The sequence below is a fragment of the Neodiprion pinetum genome, chromosome 2, assembly GCF_021155775.2.
Source record: "Neodiprion pinetum isolate iyNeoPine1 chromosome 2, iyNeoPine1.2, whole genome shotgun sequence".
NCBI classification, from domain to species: domain Eukaryota; kingdom Metazoa; phylum Arthropoda; class Insecta; order Hymenoptera; family Diprionidae; genus Neodiprion; species Neodiprion pinetum.
Genome location: NC_060233.1, coordinates 41,147,116 through 41,160,722, shown reverse-complemented (window position 1 = coordinate 41,160,722; position 13,607 = coordinate 41,147,116). Strand labels below are relative to the sequence as shown.

The 13,607-nt window shown below is 39.8% G+C and overlaps 1 protein-coding gene across 2 annotated transcripts in view; it reads right to left on the bottom strand.

Annotated features, from left to right (window-relative positions):
* Window positions 1-3,896: 3,896 nt before the first annotated feature.
* The window catches only part of LOC124211845 (uncharacterized), a 62,889-nt gene continuing 53,178 nt past the window's right edge, over window positions 3,897-13,607 (bottom strand). Inside the window, exons 1-3 of one of the 2 annotated variants that reach the window (XM_046611328.2) lie at window positions 13,290-13,354; window positions 12,454-12,709; window positions 3,897-6,562 (exon numbers count right to left, since the gene is read on the bottom strand). In XM_046611328.2, coding sequence (XP_046467284.1) covers window positions 4,118-6,562; window positions 12,454-12,709; window positions 13,290-13,321 — 2,733 coding nt within the window. In that variant the 5' untranslated portion in view covers window positions 13,322-13,354 and the 3' untranslated portion in view covers window positions 3,897-4,117. Of the gene's footprint in view, window positions 6,563-12,453; window positions 12,710-13,289; window positions 13,355-13,607 lie in introns of those variants that run through there. The other variant, XM_046611327.2, reaches the window with a different exon arrangement.

Below are 13,607 nucleotides of genomic sequence, written 5' to 3'. Positions count from 1 at the left end.
CGCGGAAATGGAGAACGCGTTCTTGATCCAACGCTTATGAATTATAATATTACAGCAAAGGTACAATTTCAGAACGTTCTAAGGAATGCAACTTTCGAACAAAGTTAGGGCACAACAGTATCAAACTTCTTTATTTTCCGATCACTTAAACTTTCGTGTACACAGATTTAAATCTATCTCGAATAAAAGTGCGTTCCAGCATTCAATAAATTACATTTCATTAGTAAGTAATTGTAATAAAAATAAGGTCAGTAGTAATTCGTATCTAAAGAATGGTTTGGATAATAATACTATTAATAAACCGATTGTATTTCATAAAAATATATCAAGGCTTATGTAGTTATAATTTGTACAGATATATAAATAATTAATATAGCATGACGAACGGTAGCGTCTCAAATTGCAAGCAATAACTCGATCATTCCTTCTCACCATGGGCGTACAATTACACCAAGATTTTTTCAACCCTATTACCATTTGTTTAAACAATGATGGCCTTTTATCAAAATATACAAGACGGACGGTTCTGCTACATGGAATGGAAAAAAAATTCGTCCCCTTTGATCAAGAGAAATCGAGTTTAAGCGAGAGTTTTTCAATTAACATATCAACTTAAGACGCCGTTTAGGTACATGAGTAGGTAAATGTATAATAGCACAGAATAACATAACATATATTACGTCAATTATTACAGAAATAATCACATCCATACGCAATGTACAAGGTATAAAAAGTAGTTCATATTGAATTGGCATTACAAGTATACATTGTAAGACAAGTATAATAATTTAGATAAAGGTATGTTGGTACAAGGAATGAAATATTACAGGTAAGTAGACAGGAGTGTAATCACATGAAGTATAATACAGTGTGTAAGTATATTTGGATCTTAGGTTAACTAAACAATATTTAAACAGGTATTATTGTGAATAGCATAAATGTTTGGAAGTAAGAAACAACGATACTTCTTGTCTTCGCACAACTTCAATTATACGTAAAAACTTAATTGAGGTATATACCTTGAATTTAATATCGAAATTTGGGTCGACAGGCATGTTTCACCATCTTGCATTAGGGGTATACGTATGCGTATAAAAGGATCAGAGACTTGCATGCATTTGACTATTGAAAACTGCAGCGCATGTTGAGTCTTGTCAGTTGGTGAATAGAGTTAAGACCTTTCATCACTGCTTAGAGGGTGTGAAATATATAACGTAGATACGGAGAGAGGGTGTGGTGAAAGATTGCGGAGGGACGAAGGGGGGGGGGGGGGGAGGAGGAAAGGGAGCAAGTAGAGTAAAATTGTTGAGCGAGTTTTAATGGAACGGTAACAAGTTAATGTTACGGAACTGTACGTTTACACATATTTGGCAGCTTAAAATATTGATCAACTAGCGCAGCGTAGTTTTAGTCGAACTTTAGAAAAATAAAATAACCGTTCTCGAAATCGTCAAGTGTTTGGCGATGATAATAATAATATTATAATACAAGTATAATTACGGCTTGATGCAGGATGTGTTAAAATATTTGCGTATTTATGTGTATAATGTGATTATAACAGCCGCGCTATGTTTGCAATCTTTGAGTATAATCTGCATAGTTCATTTCAACGCTAGATTCAACAGCTAGAATTTATAATCTATTCGCTATAGATACCAGGATATAATTTATTTGTGATTTACAATTTTTTATTTGTTCATTTTTTTTTTTCTTCGCACCGAAAGTATCAATGTCTCTACAGTTGTTCTCTCAAGCGTCTTATTATCTAATTATATGTGAAATTTTTTGAAATTCCGACGTACGACTTTATCTACATGGGCTCATAATTACACTACAGCAGCTTTATTAGCATCGTTTCTTTGAACGAACAAATTCACAATTGTTCCACTAAGGACACGTTATTCTATCACAGTCCAACCTTGCACGGTCGTGACGCCATTGTACAGGTACACCTCGTGACGTCACGGATAAAAATTTGTCACCAGCTATTTACACGCTCCCTTGTAACAAATTGACTCCATTTAATGTAAACAGTATACCATACCTATGTATTACACGAGTTACACGGATATACACATCTGTATAGATTCCAGCTAGTAACGGTAAAAGTTGCTCATGTTATTACAAAAATTCTCAATTCCAAATACGAAATGTTTTGAATAATATTATGATATAGAATTAATATAGTAATAATAATTAACAATTTAATATTAGAACTGTTCTACCTTCTAGCTAAATGATATCATGTACATACATACTTATGTATTATAAGTACACGTATATAACGGTATGGGGGGGGGGGGGACATTGGCGGATCATTTTCGTTTCTTTTTTTCAAAAAATTTTCATCTTTTTTCCCTTAAACATGATATTATACCGCCGCAAGCGTTTAAGAATAAGAACTACGTGAGAATTGACAGAACAAAATGGGAATCTCCTTGACGAATTGTTATTATATCAGACCCTGTTTTTGCGCATAACAGATACGCTTCTCATATCTCACTCTACGATCGAGTTTCGTTGTTCAGATATTATTATGGTATGTTATTATATGGTTTACACATTATCATTCGTGAATCGGTTAATTTTTACATAGGTACAAATAAATGATCGTTTTATTGTCAAACGTCGAAATTATTTAAGAACCATACGCATGTATACCAATTCTAACTGCCGCAATTAGACGTCAAAATTTTTCTCATAGCAACAATAATAGTAATAATAATCACTTATCATGCGCTTGGGATAAGTCCCTTATATGCACATGAGCCAATTACATAGACAATATATACATACAACTTGGCGGGGATTCTTTTTACTTCGCGATCACTGATCAAAGTACCCAGCATCTCGTATTTTACAATTAGCTCAATTTTGAATGCATGTCGTGGGAGAAAAAAGGTAATTGTGGACAATAATCACCTCAACAAGTTATCACAAAGTCGGATCTGCCGTCTGAATAACGCAAGAGTTTACCTTTAAATATACTATCTCTACTCTGAAAGTAAATAATCTCAGTGTTTGCTGTCACCTTGATCACTATGTAAATTATCAAGTTGAGATTTTTCAATTAATTACCATTCAGTGTTGAATTCCGCGCAGTCCATTCAAAACCGTTGGCTTTGACTTTTTCAAAGAGGATATGATATAGATGAAATATAAGGGGACTTTCAATGGGAGCCAAACCTTTAATAGAATGACAAGAATTGTGGTGCTTTTTTAAAAATCAAGGTACTGTTTCTTTGAAAATCTTGTTGGTGTTTCAGGTTCCCGACGTGTATAACGTATTCTTTACATCTTAAAATTTAATTTTGATTTTCCACAACGTCCTCCTCAAGATCACCGAGTTCTTTAAATTTCCTGAATCTTGATGCATCGCAGCATGCAGATGATCCTATGCATAGAACCAGACACGCTGATGAAGCCAACGAATCACTTGCACATGCATGATACACGCATATCGAACGTCAACTTTGACATAATTCTCCGATAGGAAAGAATAGACTGCAGCTGGCACTGCAGCATTTTCCTCGATAATAGTAAATCCATGCCGCGTCCTTGCGCCTGAAATATACAAAATTGTTCTTTCGCGTGGCTTACATCAATTGGTTATCAGATCGTGAGTTCCGCTTATCGTAAATATGTATTTTAATGGCTCGCTGAATCTAGGTTTCGGATTAACCTTCGGTACTGCTAAAACCGTTATCTGTTTATTCAGCAGGCACAGGCTCTATACAATTGATATTCCGTCCCCGTTTACAATAGGGTTGGACGATTGCATATCATACCCTTGACAATAGCTGACGGATCGGTCGATAGTGGGCGAAAAATACAGCTATGACACTAAGGATGAAGCGTCCAATGATTCCATGACAATAATTTCTGTCGATAAGTGCTGATTGACTCAGATTCTTTAATCGTTTCGCTCACTTTCCAAGTAAGCGACTCGTGTGCTTCGTTATTAGCGATTCGTTCGATTCGATTGCCGTCGTCAAATTATTATAACTTCATTTGACTTCGGTGTATAATTAAATCTCGATATGACGGCTAAGGATCAAGCTCTCCCTCTATGAAGGATTGGGAAAAATGAAGGAACCTTATCGGACCTTCGCAAGTCTCATACGCCAACGCCAAGGCCATTTTCACCATTGAATTCGGAAACCGAGTCAAAAGTTGGCGTCGAGATGTCCGTCGGTGTGGGAATGGCGAGCGGAGCAAGCCTCAAAGTCTGTCTGGAAGGATCCTTCAGGATGTACCCCTTCCCGGGTCGTATGTGAGGTCTGCTCCGATGTATCGACGGTTCGAGCCTGAGTATCGAAGGTTCGATTCTCAGTACGGCGCAAGTATCGGGAACGATATTCGCCCTGAAGACGGACTCCGTTGACCGGCTCTGGGTCTCGATCTCCGAGGTCTCGACCTTCTTGAGATTTGTCGTGGACATCGAGGAGGTGAAGCAGACCGGAGCTTCCTGAGTTCCTGGCAGTTCCCTCTCTGCTTGCAGGTCGGTGGTGAATCCGATCTCGTCGGTCTCGTCGAAGGACGCGAATACGTCCGAACCCGGTACCGAGGGTTCGGCGCTGAAGAAGGACTCCTGGAGTGACGAGCTCAGGGCCTCTGGGCACATGAATGGGTCGATGGAATCGACGTCGTTGAGGTCGCTGCCGCTGTTGCAGTTCTGAAAATTATTCACCGAGTAGGACGAAGGGAACATGCGATGCTCGGTTATGTTCGAGAGGATTTCCTGGCTCCGCGAGGATTCGGACCACCGGGAGTCCGACGGTCTTCTGGAGTTGTGCCGGGTAGAGTTGTGCTCGGAAAAAACAGGCTCCGAAAGTTTCGACTTGCCCGAATCGACGGGCACATCGGTCAGGCTTTCCCCGTCGAAAAGTCCCCCCCGATCACTGTCCCATCCGTTGGTGGAAATGCCGTTCGTAGGATGAATGTCGCTGCAGTCTTCAAAGTTGAGTAAAACCGGTGGGACTATCGGGTCCGAGTGCCTCGCTGGACTTTTAACCTTCCGGCGAACCGGCGGTTCGGGCCTGAGGGGTTCGGCTACTGGAAACCGGGTGGAATCCAAGCCCCTGAGGGTCTCTTCCTCCTTGAGCGGGTCCAGTGGTATTGGGTCTATCGGACTGGGAGGCTCCGAGTGTATCGTAGGCACCGTCAAGGTGTTCAGTATCCTGGAGGGTTCGAGCAGTCGGACATGCGACATGGGCTCGATGGTGTTTATGGACTCCGAGTGCTTCAGGATTTCCAGTTTTTGCCTTGCCTGTAGCAACCGCATCGTGGGATCCGTGCTGGGCCCCAGTCGCCTGAAGGGATCGGGGCTCGAGTCCGGGTGATAAAAGTTGGCCAGCCTGTTAGTCGTGATGGTCATTTTTCTCGGGGACAGTACCTGGTGCTGGTGGCAAAACCGAGCGCCGCAGGGCCTCGGCGATATTCCGTCATCCGTGTGAACCGGTACGCAGTTCTGAAACCGCAAGTCCCGTATCGGGCTGACGGAATCCGCGTGCCTGTGGAGCGTCAGCTGCGGTTTCACGTAGCCGTTCTGCCGCCTCTGGTTCTCTATCAGCTGTCGACACTGCATGACGTGCCGGGAGTGCAGTTGACCGTGATCGCACTTGTGGTCGAGACTCTGAACCGAGTACCTGTGACTCTCGGGGGCGACCCTGGAGGCCGGAAACACCCGAAGATTTACATCGGCCGCGTTTCCGGCCGCTGCCGCCTTCAGGTTCGGGTCCGACATCGAGGCCAGGTTCGAATTCCTCCGCTGAGTGCAGAGGCTCGGGGTGCAAATCGCTTCGCTGAAGTCCTTCGTCTCGACGGCGGGACTCTCGGCGTTTAACACGGGATCGGACATGGTGTTGAGCTGGAGTAGCTTGGGGTTCAGGGTTCCGTCGCTCTTCAGGTTCTGGTACGATATGAACTTCGGGTCGTGGAACCTGGGGAAGTTCTTGCCGCTCATCTTCTTGTGGTTCAGTCTGCGTAGGTGCCGGATTTTGTTGAAGGTCGGATCTAGCAGGTACTTTAGGTTCTTTATCTTGTCAATGTTGTGGTTGGAGTCTATCACGTGGTTCCTGTCCACTATGTACTTCGGGTCGAGCATCTTGGTCAGGTCGTGGATGTTCTCCTCGACTATGTCCTCCTCCCTGCTCTCCAACGACGAGTTTCCAACGACCGCGTCTCTCTCCGGCGATATGTCCGCCATTTTGCTCGACATCTCGAGGCACTTCCGGCTCGCGCATACGCTGTGGTGCTTCGCTGCGAAGCAGTCTTCCGGCCGTGGTCTGTGCCCGTCGTTGCTGTTTATCACCTCCGCCAACTCGAGGTTCGTGTTGGACCCTCTTCTCGTCGGCGAACATCCGTAACGACTCGGCGTCACTCCGACAAGGGCGACCAGGTCCTCAGCTATCTTTCCGGCGGCAACGCGCATCTCGCCGTGATGAAACGCGTAGATCCAGGGATTTGCCGCGCTGTGGGCCAGGATCGGGAGTCCAAGCCAGATTACCGCCCATTCAGATAGTATCTTCGTCCCGCAGAATATGTCGACCAGCATGCAGGTCTGTAACAGAAATGTTCATCCACCGATTAGTTTAGCGACGATTTCTACTTTTTCAGCGTCTCGTTTTCGACGAATGCTTCCCAAGATCTCGCACAGTGACATCGGTTTGTATCGAGGGATTGATCACGCATCGATTTGATGTACACGTGATCTCAAGATTACGATCATTTCAAAAGGTTGCGGGGATTTCACAAGATTTTAAATGATTTTATAAGATTTTAAAGGATTTCAAAAGATTCCATTTGATTTCAGAGGATTTCAAATGATTACAAGATACTCCATGGGATTTCAAAAGACTTCAAAAGAATTTAAAACATTTCAAGAGATTTCGGATGATTTCAGAAGACTTCAAAAGATTTCAGGGATTTCAAAAAAATTCAGAAGATTTCACGAGATTTCAAACGATTTTAAAATATTTCAGAAAATTTCATGAGATTTCAAAGATTTCAAAGATTTCAAGAGATTTCAAGAGATTTCACAAGATTTCCGGAAAAGTGCACATTAGATTTCACGAGTGATGAGCCCCTCGGTTTGTATCGTTGTACCTACTGAAGAAGAATCTTGAGTTACGTTTTGTTTTTGGCTGGCTGAAATATACGTGGTTAGATTTGAAATACCAGATATCTGTTATTCGCGGTAGGTTAACGGTTTATTTGTACACACTGACACAAGTATAGTTTCAGATTTTCATACTTCATCACAATAGAGTGAAACTATACCTGTTTTACTCTTGTCGTCAGATTACTTAAAAAATCTGTATCCATTTTTGAAATCTTTTTTTCCAATCAATTCTTCGTCGACTCTTCATTTTCATATCACTTTCTGACGAGCTATTATGAGTTCTAGAAACAAGAAGATGGTTCAATAAATAAGTGAATTACGTACGAACTAACGAGGTGACTGTGAATGTATTTCTAGAAGTCGTAAAGTCGCATGGAGCTTTTGGACTTGCCGACGTTTTTTCATTGAATTTAACGGAATTTAAATGAATATCAAGTGTGCTGCATCCTTCAACGACTAAATTATAGCTGATCGAAGTTATGATGATATGACTATCCGCGAGTTGTTATTATAATTTATAGCCAGTGATGCTGGGACATAACTATGAAAAATAGAAAAAACGAAAAGAAGCGGCCCTGAAAAGTGTACAATATTTTCTTCAGCCTACCCCTTTTCCGCTTACAAAAATCAAAACTTTTCATGATCTAGTCTAGAGTTTGGAATTCACTCATTTGAATGACGGTTTACTATACCTCGTAAAAGTAGAGAAGCAAATATACCGCTAACGGAAGGTAAATATTCTTTCTGCTTCGTGGAGACTCCCAGGCTTATATACAATATATATGTATATATATGTAAAATTCACAACCGGTAATCTCACAGACTTATTTGTTATGTATTTTTCGTTTTTCGTCGTAGCTTGCACCGATCGATATCGGTTATGGTCGTCTCAAAGTTTTCCCCGGTGGTGGAAATCCGCTTAAGATTTGAAAGCCACGAATTTATACACAGATTGAGATACAATATAAGATGGGTAAAATTTCTTATGCCGACAACATTATAAGCCGTGAATTTTATCGGCAAAATTCTACAGTCTTTTCAGAAGCCTGTGAATTGCCAATCAAATGAGAATAAACCGATATTCTACAGGTGAATTTCGAAGTATTCAATTCAGTGACTCTGAACTTGATTTTCCATACAAATACAGGAATAAAAATCGTTAAAAAAGCACTTGTAATAAGTAAACAAAAACCGAGAGCATAAATTTGTATTCATATACGAAATAGTACATTTCGTAACGAGTATATGGATACTTTATTCGGACGAGTTTCGAGCGGTAATTTTACCACGAAGGCCAAAAAATCGCAACGTCGTAGTCACGATTTTGAGGTTAGAGTGCTAAAAAAGCTTTTTTCATTACCTCGCAAAGGAATCAGTAAAAAGGTTTGGTTACATAGAAAAAAATGTTTACCATGCAAGAAGGACGAGCTTGCGGTATACGTATAAATATAAGTTACCCGAATTTATACAGCGGTGGAAGAAATGTTTTTTCTATACATTCTTTTTCTCCACACTATGTATTAAGTTAGCCGGAGAACGGTGTTCGCTTATTTAGCTACCCTTTTCATCCGAGTGGAGTTTCTGAATGATCGGGGTTTCGGCTCCAGACGCGGTTTCATGCCTTCCAGTCGTTTGTGGCGCTTCGTCGAGATCCTGCCCGAACCTTTCTCCACTGTCAAATTGACTGGCTAACGGTGTACCGTGTGAAATTCTTGTCCCTTGTGCTTTCACTGGGTTCCAAGTTTTCATTTTCCTCTCCCCGATAATAGCCGGGTTTTCTTCCTTACTCAAACTCTGTATTCCTTTCGAGTAGCCGCCGAGCAGTAATCGTCGAATGTTCAGAGCTGAATTTTACCCTTTTTTAATTATTACACTATTAGAGAGAAATTTTTAGTTCCGGTTACCTCTCAGTCCTTAACTATTTTCATTTTTTACCACAATCGAAAAATATAGTTCTAGGTAGAAAATGAACATTAGTTTTCTAGCTGTTACCGGCAAGTCTGGTATCCGTTACTATTCTTTCTCATTACGATCACTGTTACTATATTTTCTTGCGACTGTTGCGAAAATTTAATGCTTGTTCAGCAATAAATTGATGTTAAAGCCTTGTTTAACTAAAAAAGTAGAGTAAACCTCACAAACTGATTTTGCGTTGCGATTACCAAAAAGGGATCGTCAATATCGCAAAATGGTTACGTGTACTTCGTTTTTCGTAAATCCAACGATATTTAAACAGTTTTTTTAACGATACATGCTTCACTGAATTTCTCTAGTTACTATAACAAATGAAATTTTTCTCAGCGTACCATTTCGCGATGTTGCGTTCGTGCTTCGAGACTCGAAGAAAATATAAATTGAAAATAATATATGTCGTACTCGAAATGCGACAGAATCAATTGAACTGCAAACTTGGTTCGTGTGAATTGTTATATAACACAAAGCACTCAACTCACCTGCGTCTGAACCAATAATTCTGTTGACATTGCCGCTCGGGAAGAATTTCACACGCCGATAGATAATCGACGCGGATAATTGCACGCAGGGGTGAAACTGAACAACAACACATATCCCTGTGTAAACTGCAAGAGACTGCTAAAGGTGCAGTTGCGTGTATAATAAATCCCGGCTTATTATCAAGGGCGCCGCACAATTTTACGCCCGTCGTATATGCGTGTTATATTATATACAATATACGTTAGAACGTACTGCTTATTACAACTTTGCTCGCACCATTTTTCCCTGTACGCCAACTTTCCTTGTACACCCAGGTTGGTTTCACGACTTAGTATAACGTTCTCATCCTTCATCCCTTCAAATCGAGTCTCCGAATTTTGGCAGCACATTTTTTTTATCAACGTATAAAAAATAGAATTCAGATTACGAAAGTGTTTTTAATATTTGTACATAGGCAACGGGACGTGGACCTCGATTTTGTGTCTACGATGTAAATTTTTTCGGATAAAATTTCCCGACGACGCGATGGATTCGATCGTTTAGTATTCGAATAAAATTCACCATAATATTCGATGTAAATTTTGTCTGTACGCGTAATCAATTTCTCGTTCTGTCCCTCGGCGATGAAAAATTTATTTGCCCTCGCGAATATCGCTGCGGTACGATCGAGCCGTATATAATATTATACGTTTGCAGGTGCCTTATATAATATATATGCATACGTACAGAGTGTACATGCAAAAGACTAACCCGCGGAGAAAAGGAAATGAAAATATCCGTTAGCATACATTTACCTTGATCTGAGCTGCTTCCTTGCATTATGTATGCTCACGTTCTCAGCTCTGCGTTACTCAATATTCCATTAAAAATTGTGCGCTATGTGTTTCAGCAAAGTTTCACGAGAAGTTCACCCGAGATTATCAACGATTGTTTTTCTTCTTTGATATAATCTCATAATTCTTTTCATTAATTATACTATATACCGTTGGAAAAACATCGAAGTATCAGAATATTTCACTTGCGATAAAACGAGGCAATTTTTCTGATCAGTAATTTCGTCGCAATGTCTTCATACGATTATAATTGTATTCAAGAAATTAAAAAACCACGAATTCCTGTAAAATATTTATACATATATATCGGAGTGTTTCAAAAAAACCGACGTTTTTTTTTCGAAGAATATTGAAAAATCTTCCGAGTGTCCCTCAAAAATGACTTCGGTAAAATATGAGCTCTTAATATTGATATTTAGAGGTGGCGATTCTCAATTTTCTATTTCCCATTTAAATAAAATGGGAAAAAATTTTTAAAAAAATTTAGAACTTTATTGCACGAAAACGAATCAGTGTGAAGATATAAACAAAAAATGTTCTTGTAGGAAATTTTACGCTCTACAAAAAAGATCTGAATAAAGATTTGCGTAAGGTAAGTCGTTTCGGAGTTATCAGGCCTCAAACATCGAACCGTTTGAAATAATGATGTTATTAATTTATAAATGCTACAAAACTGACTCATATCGTTGATTAATGAAATTTATTAATTAACATTTCATTGGAAGTCTATAGTTTTAATTTTAAAATCAATAATACTGTGTATTTCAGTGATACACCGTATTTCTACGACGAAAAAATTCGCTCTTATTTCTGTCCTCTATTCCAAGTCTCCCTTCATATATATATATATAGGTACATCTCAAGTTATTATATCTCTTTCGCGACCGAACAAGAGAAGCGCAATTTTTTTTCCACACAGATATGAGTATAATAGACTGGGGTTTGTTCTTCTCCTTTGCTCTTGACTTTAATGTTTTTTTTTTTTTTTTGTTAAAGTTAAAAGTGGTCCTCAAATATATAAGATAAGTACAGACGTGCTTCAACATTCGCGTATTATATGTATATAGGGATATTTTAATGAAATCAAACGGCAGCGTAAACTTCGAAATTAACGTAAGAAACGCGAGTAATTTCGCGCACTAAAAGAGACCGTGTAATTAACGAAAATACAAACGAATTATCACAAAGGGTTCGAATTTGATCGGGAGACGACGAACTGCCTCTGGCGCAATAAAATTATGGAAATCATTGGTCTTGTTGAGAGGCTGCATGGCCGATGAAAATTTTACGAACATCTCTGCAAAGATTTTCCATTTTCGGAGGCTTTCAAATATTTGTCGAAAATCGGAGATGAGAAATGACGCAAAGTTATTATACATTCAGAGAGGGGTAAATTCCACCCCTTGGTCGGTGTAATTTTAAGTTGTTTTACTTCAGAATTGGATGATCGACTCATTGATCGAGGGTTTCATGTACATGTTGTCGCAATTTCCAAACCAGGAAGTATGGAAAATTAAAATTTCAATATTATTACGATCTCACGTACGGAGTGTAATTTTTCTATAAATGTTCTCCATGAATTTTTGTACTCCTAATTTTAATTTTCTGTAGATACGTGGATTGAGTCTGATAATTCGAGCCAAATGTTTAATATTTCCTTAGTCGGAAGAAAAGTCCGTCCGTCATAAGGCGATGAACTTAAAATAAATACCCGAAGGAAACAAACAGAAAAAGAGAAATTCAAAATAAAATATCCACTCACTGACAAAATAAAAATATTTCCTAAATTAAATTCATTAAAATTTCACCTGCGTACATCAAACTTCTCAAGAGATGCTTTACTTCGAGGCAAAGTATAACAAGGATATCACAAGATAAAGTCGAGGAGAAAAATATATGCAAACGCGATTCGCAGAGTGAAATTAAAGCCAATAACTCCCTGTGTAACGTAAATTCGGAAGTGCCATAAGCCAGTGCCTTTGAGAAAAGTAATTTTTTCCTCAGAAACATTGACTAAATCTTAATAAATTTTAATAATTTTACCTGAAAGGGTAGCCAGAGCACCAGGAAGGCGCCGACCGTCAGGGCCAGCGTCTGGCCGTATCTCGGCAAGGCCAGGGTTTGGGTTTGGTGTCGAAATGACAATTCCACGGTGTATATCGCCCTGGCGTGAGACCGGGCCACCAGGTATACGTACATGTAGCACCCGAGGAGCACAAGAGCGCTCGGTGCCCAGACAGCGACGACGAGGAAAATCCTGACGGGCGGTGAAACCGCAGCGCTGAACCTGCAGCTGCCGCTGTAACAGAGGAAAATTCGACGTGAGAAAATTTAGTCGAGGCTTATCGCCTGTCGATTACCCTGACAACTTTTTACGAGGGTCGATTTATAGGTCTATTTTTCACAGTATTTTCGGAAAATTGGATTGGAATATGATTATAGAGAGGGGGGGAGAGAGTTTACACGATGGTGGAAATTGAATTTTGTCCTCTGCGACGAAAACCGATCACCCTTGTGTCTTCGTTCGAGCTTGTTATAGGTCCTGATGGGGACTTGGGTTTAATATCGAGGAAAATTTACAGTCGTGGTTATTATACGGTCGATAATTTCCCGCGAGCGAAAAATATTATAGATTTCGGTACAAAATGAAAATGGCGTTTTTTCCCTTTTTCTTGTTGTAAACAGAAATTTTAGCATAACTGTGCTACTATTATTTTTGGATATAGTCACTCGTACTATATTTTACTGTCATAAATGTAATTGCGAAATTTGATGATTAAGTAACTAGAAAAAATGTAGTAAATTAAACCAGCAGATTTCGTGCTTCGATTAACATAAAATGTTGTATCGACAGCTATATAATTACGCTAAATAGTTACTCGACAGCATTTTCATCCAGTTCCAATGACATTTAAAACTTTATTCTAACGATAATCATTTCGGTATACGATCTTAAATGTACATGGTAACCTTAACAAATGAAATATTCCTCGGTGAATTGGCAGGCGAAGATAGGCGGGGTGATTACGTGCCAATTAGCTAATTGGAGAGTGTTATCGTTTAGTAATTGTACCCGGAAATGTGACCACCAACTGCGACCTTGAGCCAAGGGCAAAGGTAATTGGCAGACAGCCCTGCGTGGCGATAGTGTGAAAATTACTAACAAAGAGCTGGTCTGTCTCTTAGATTTACGAACA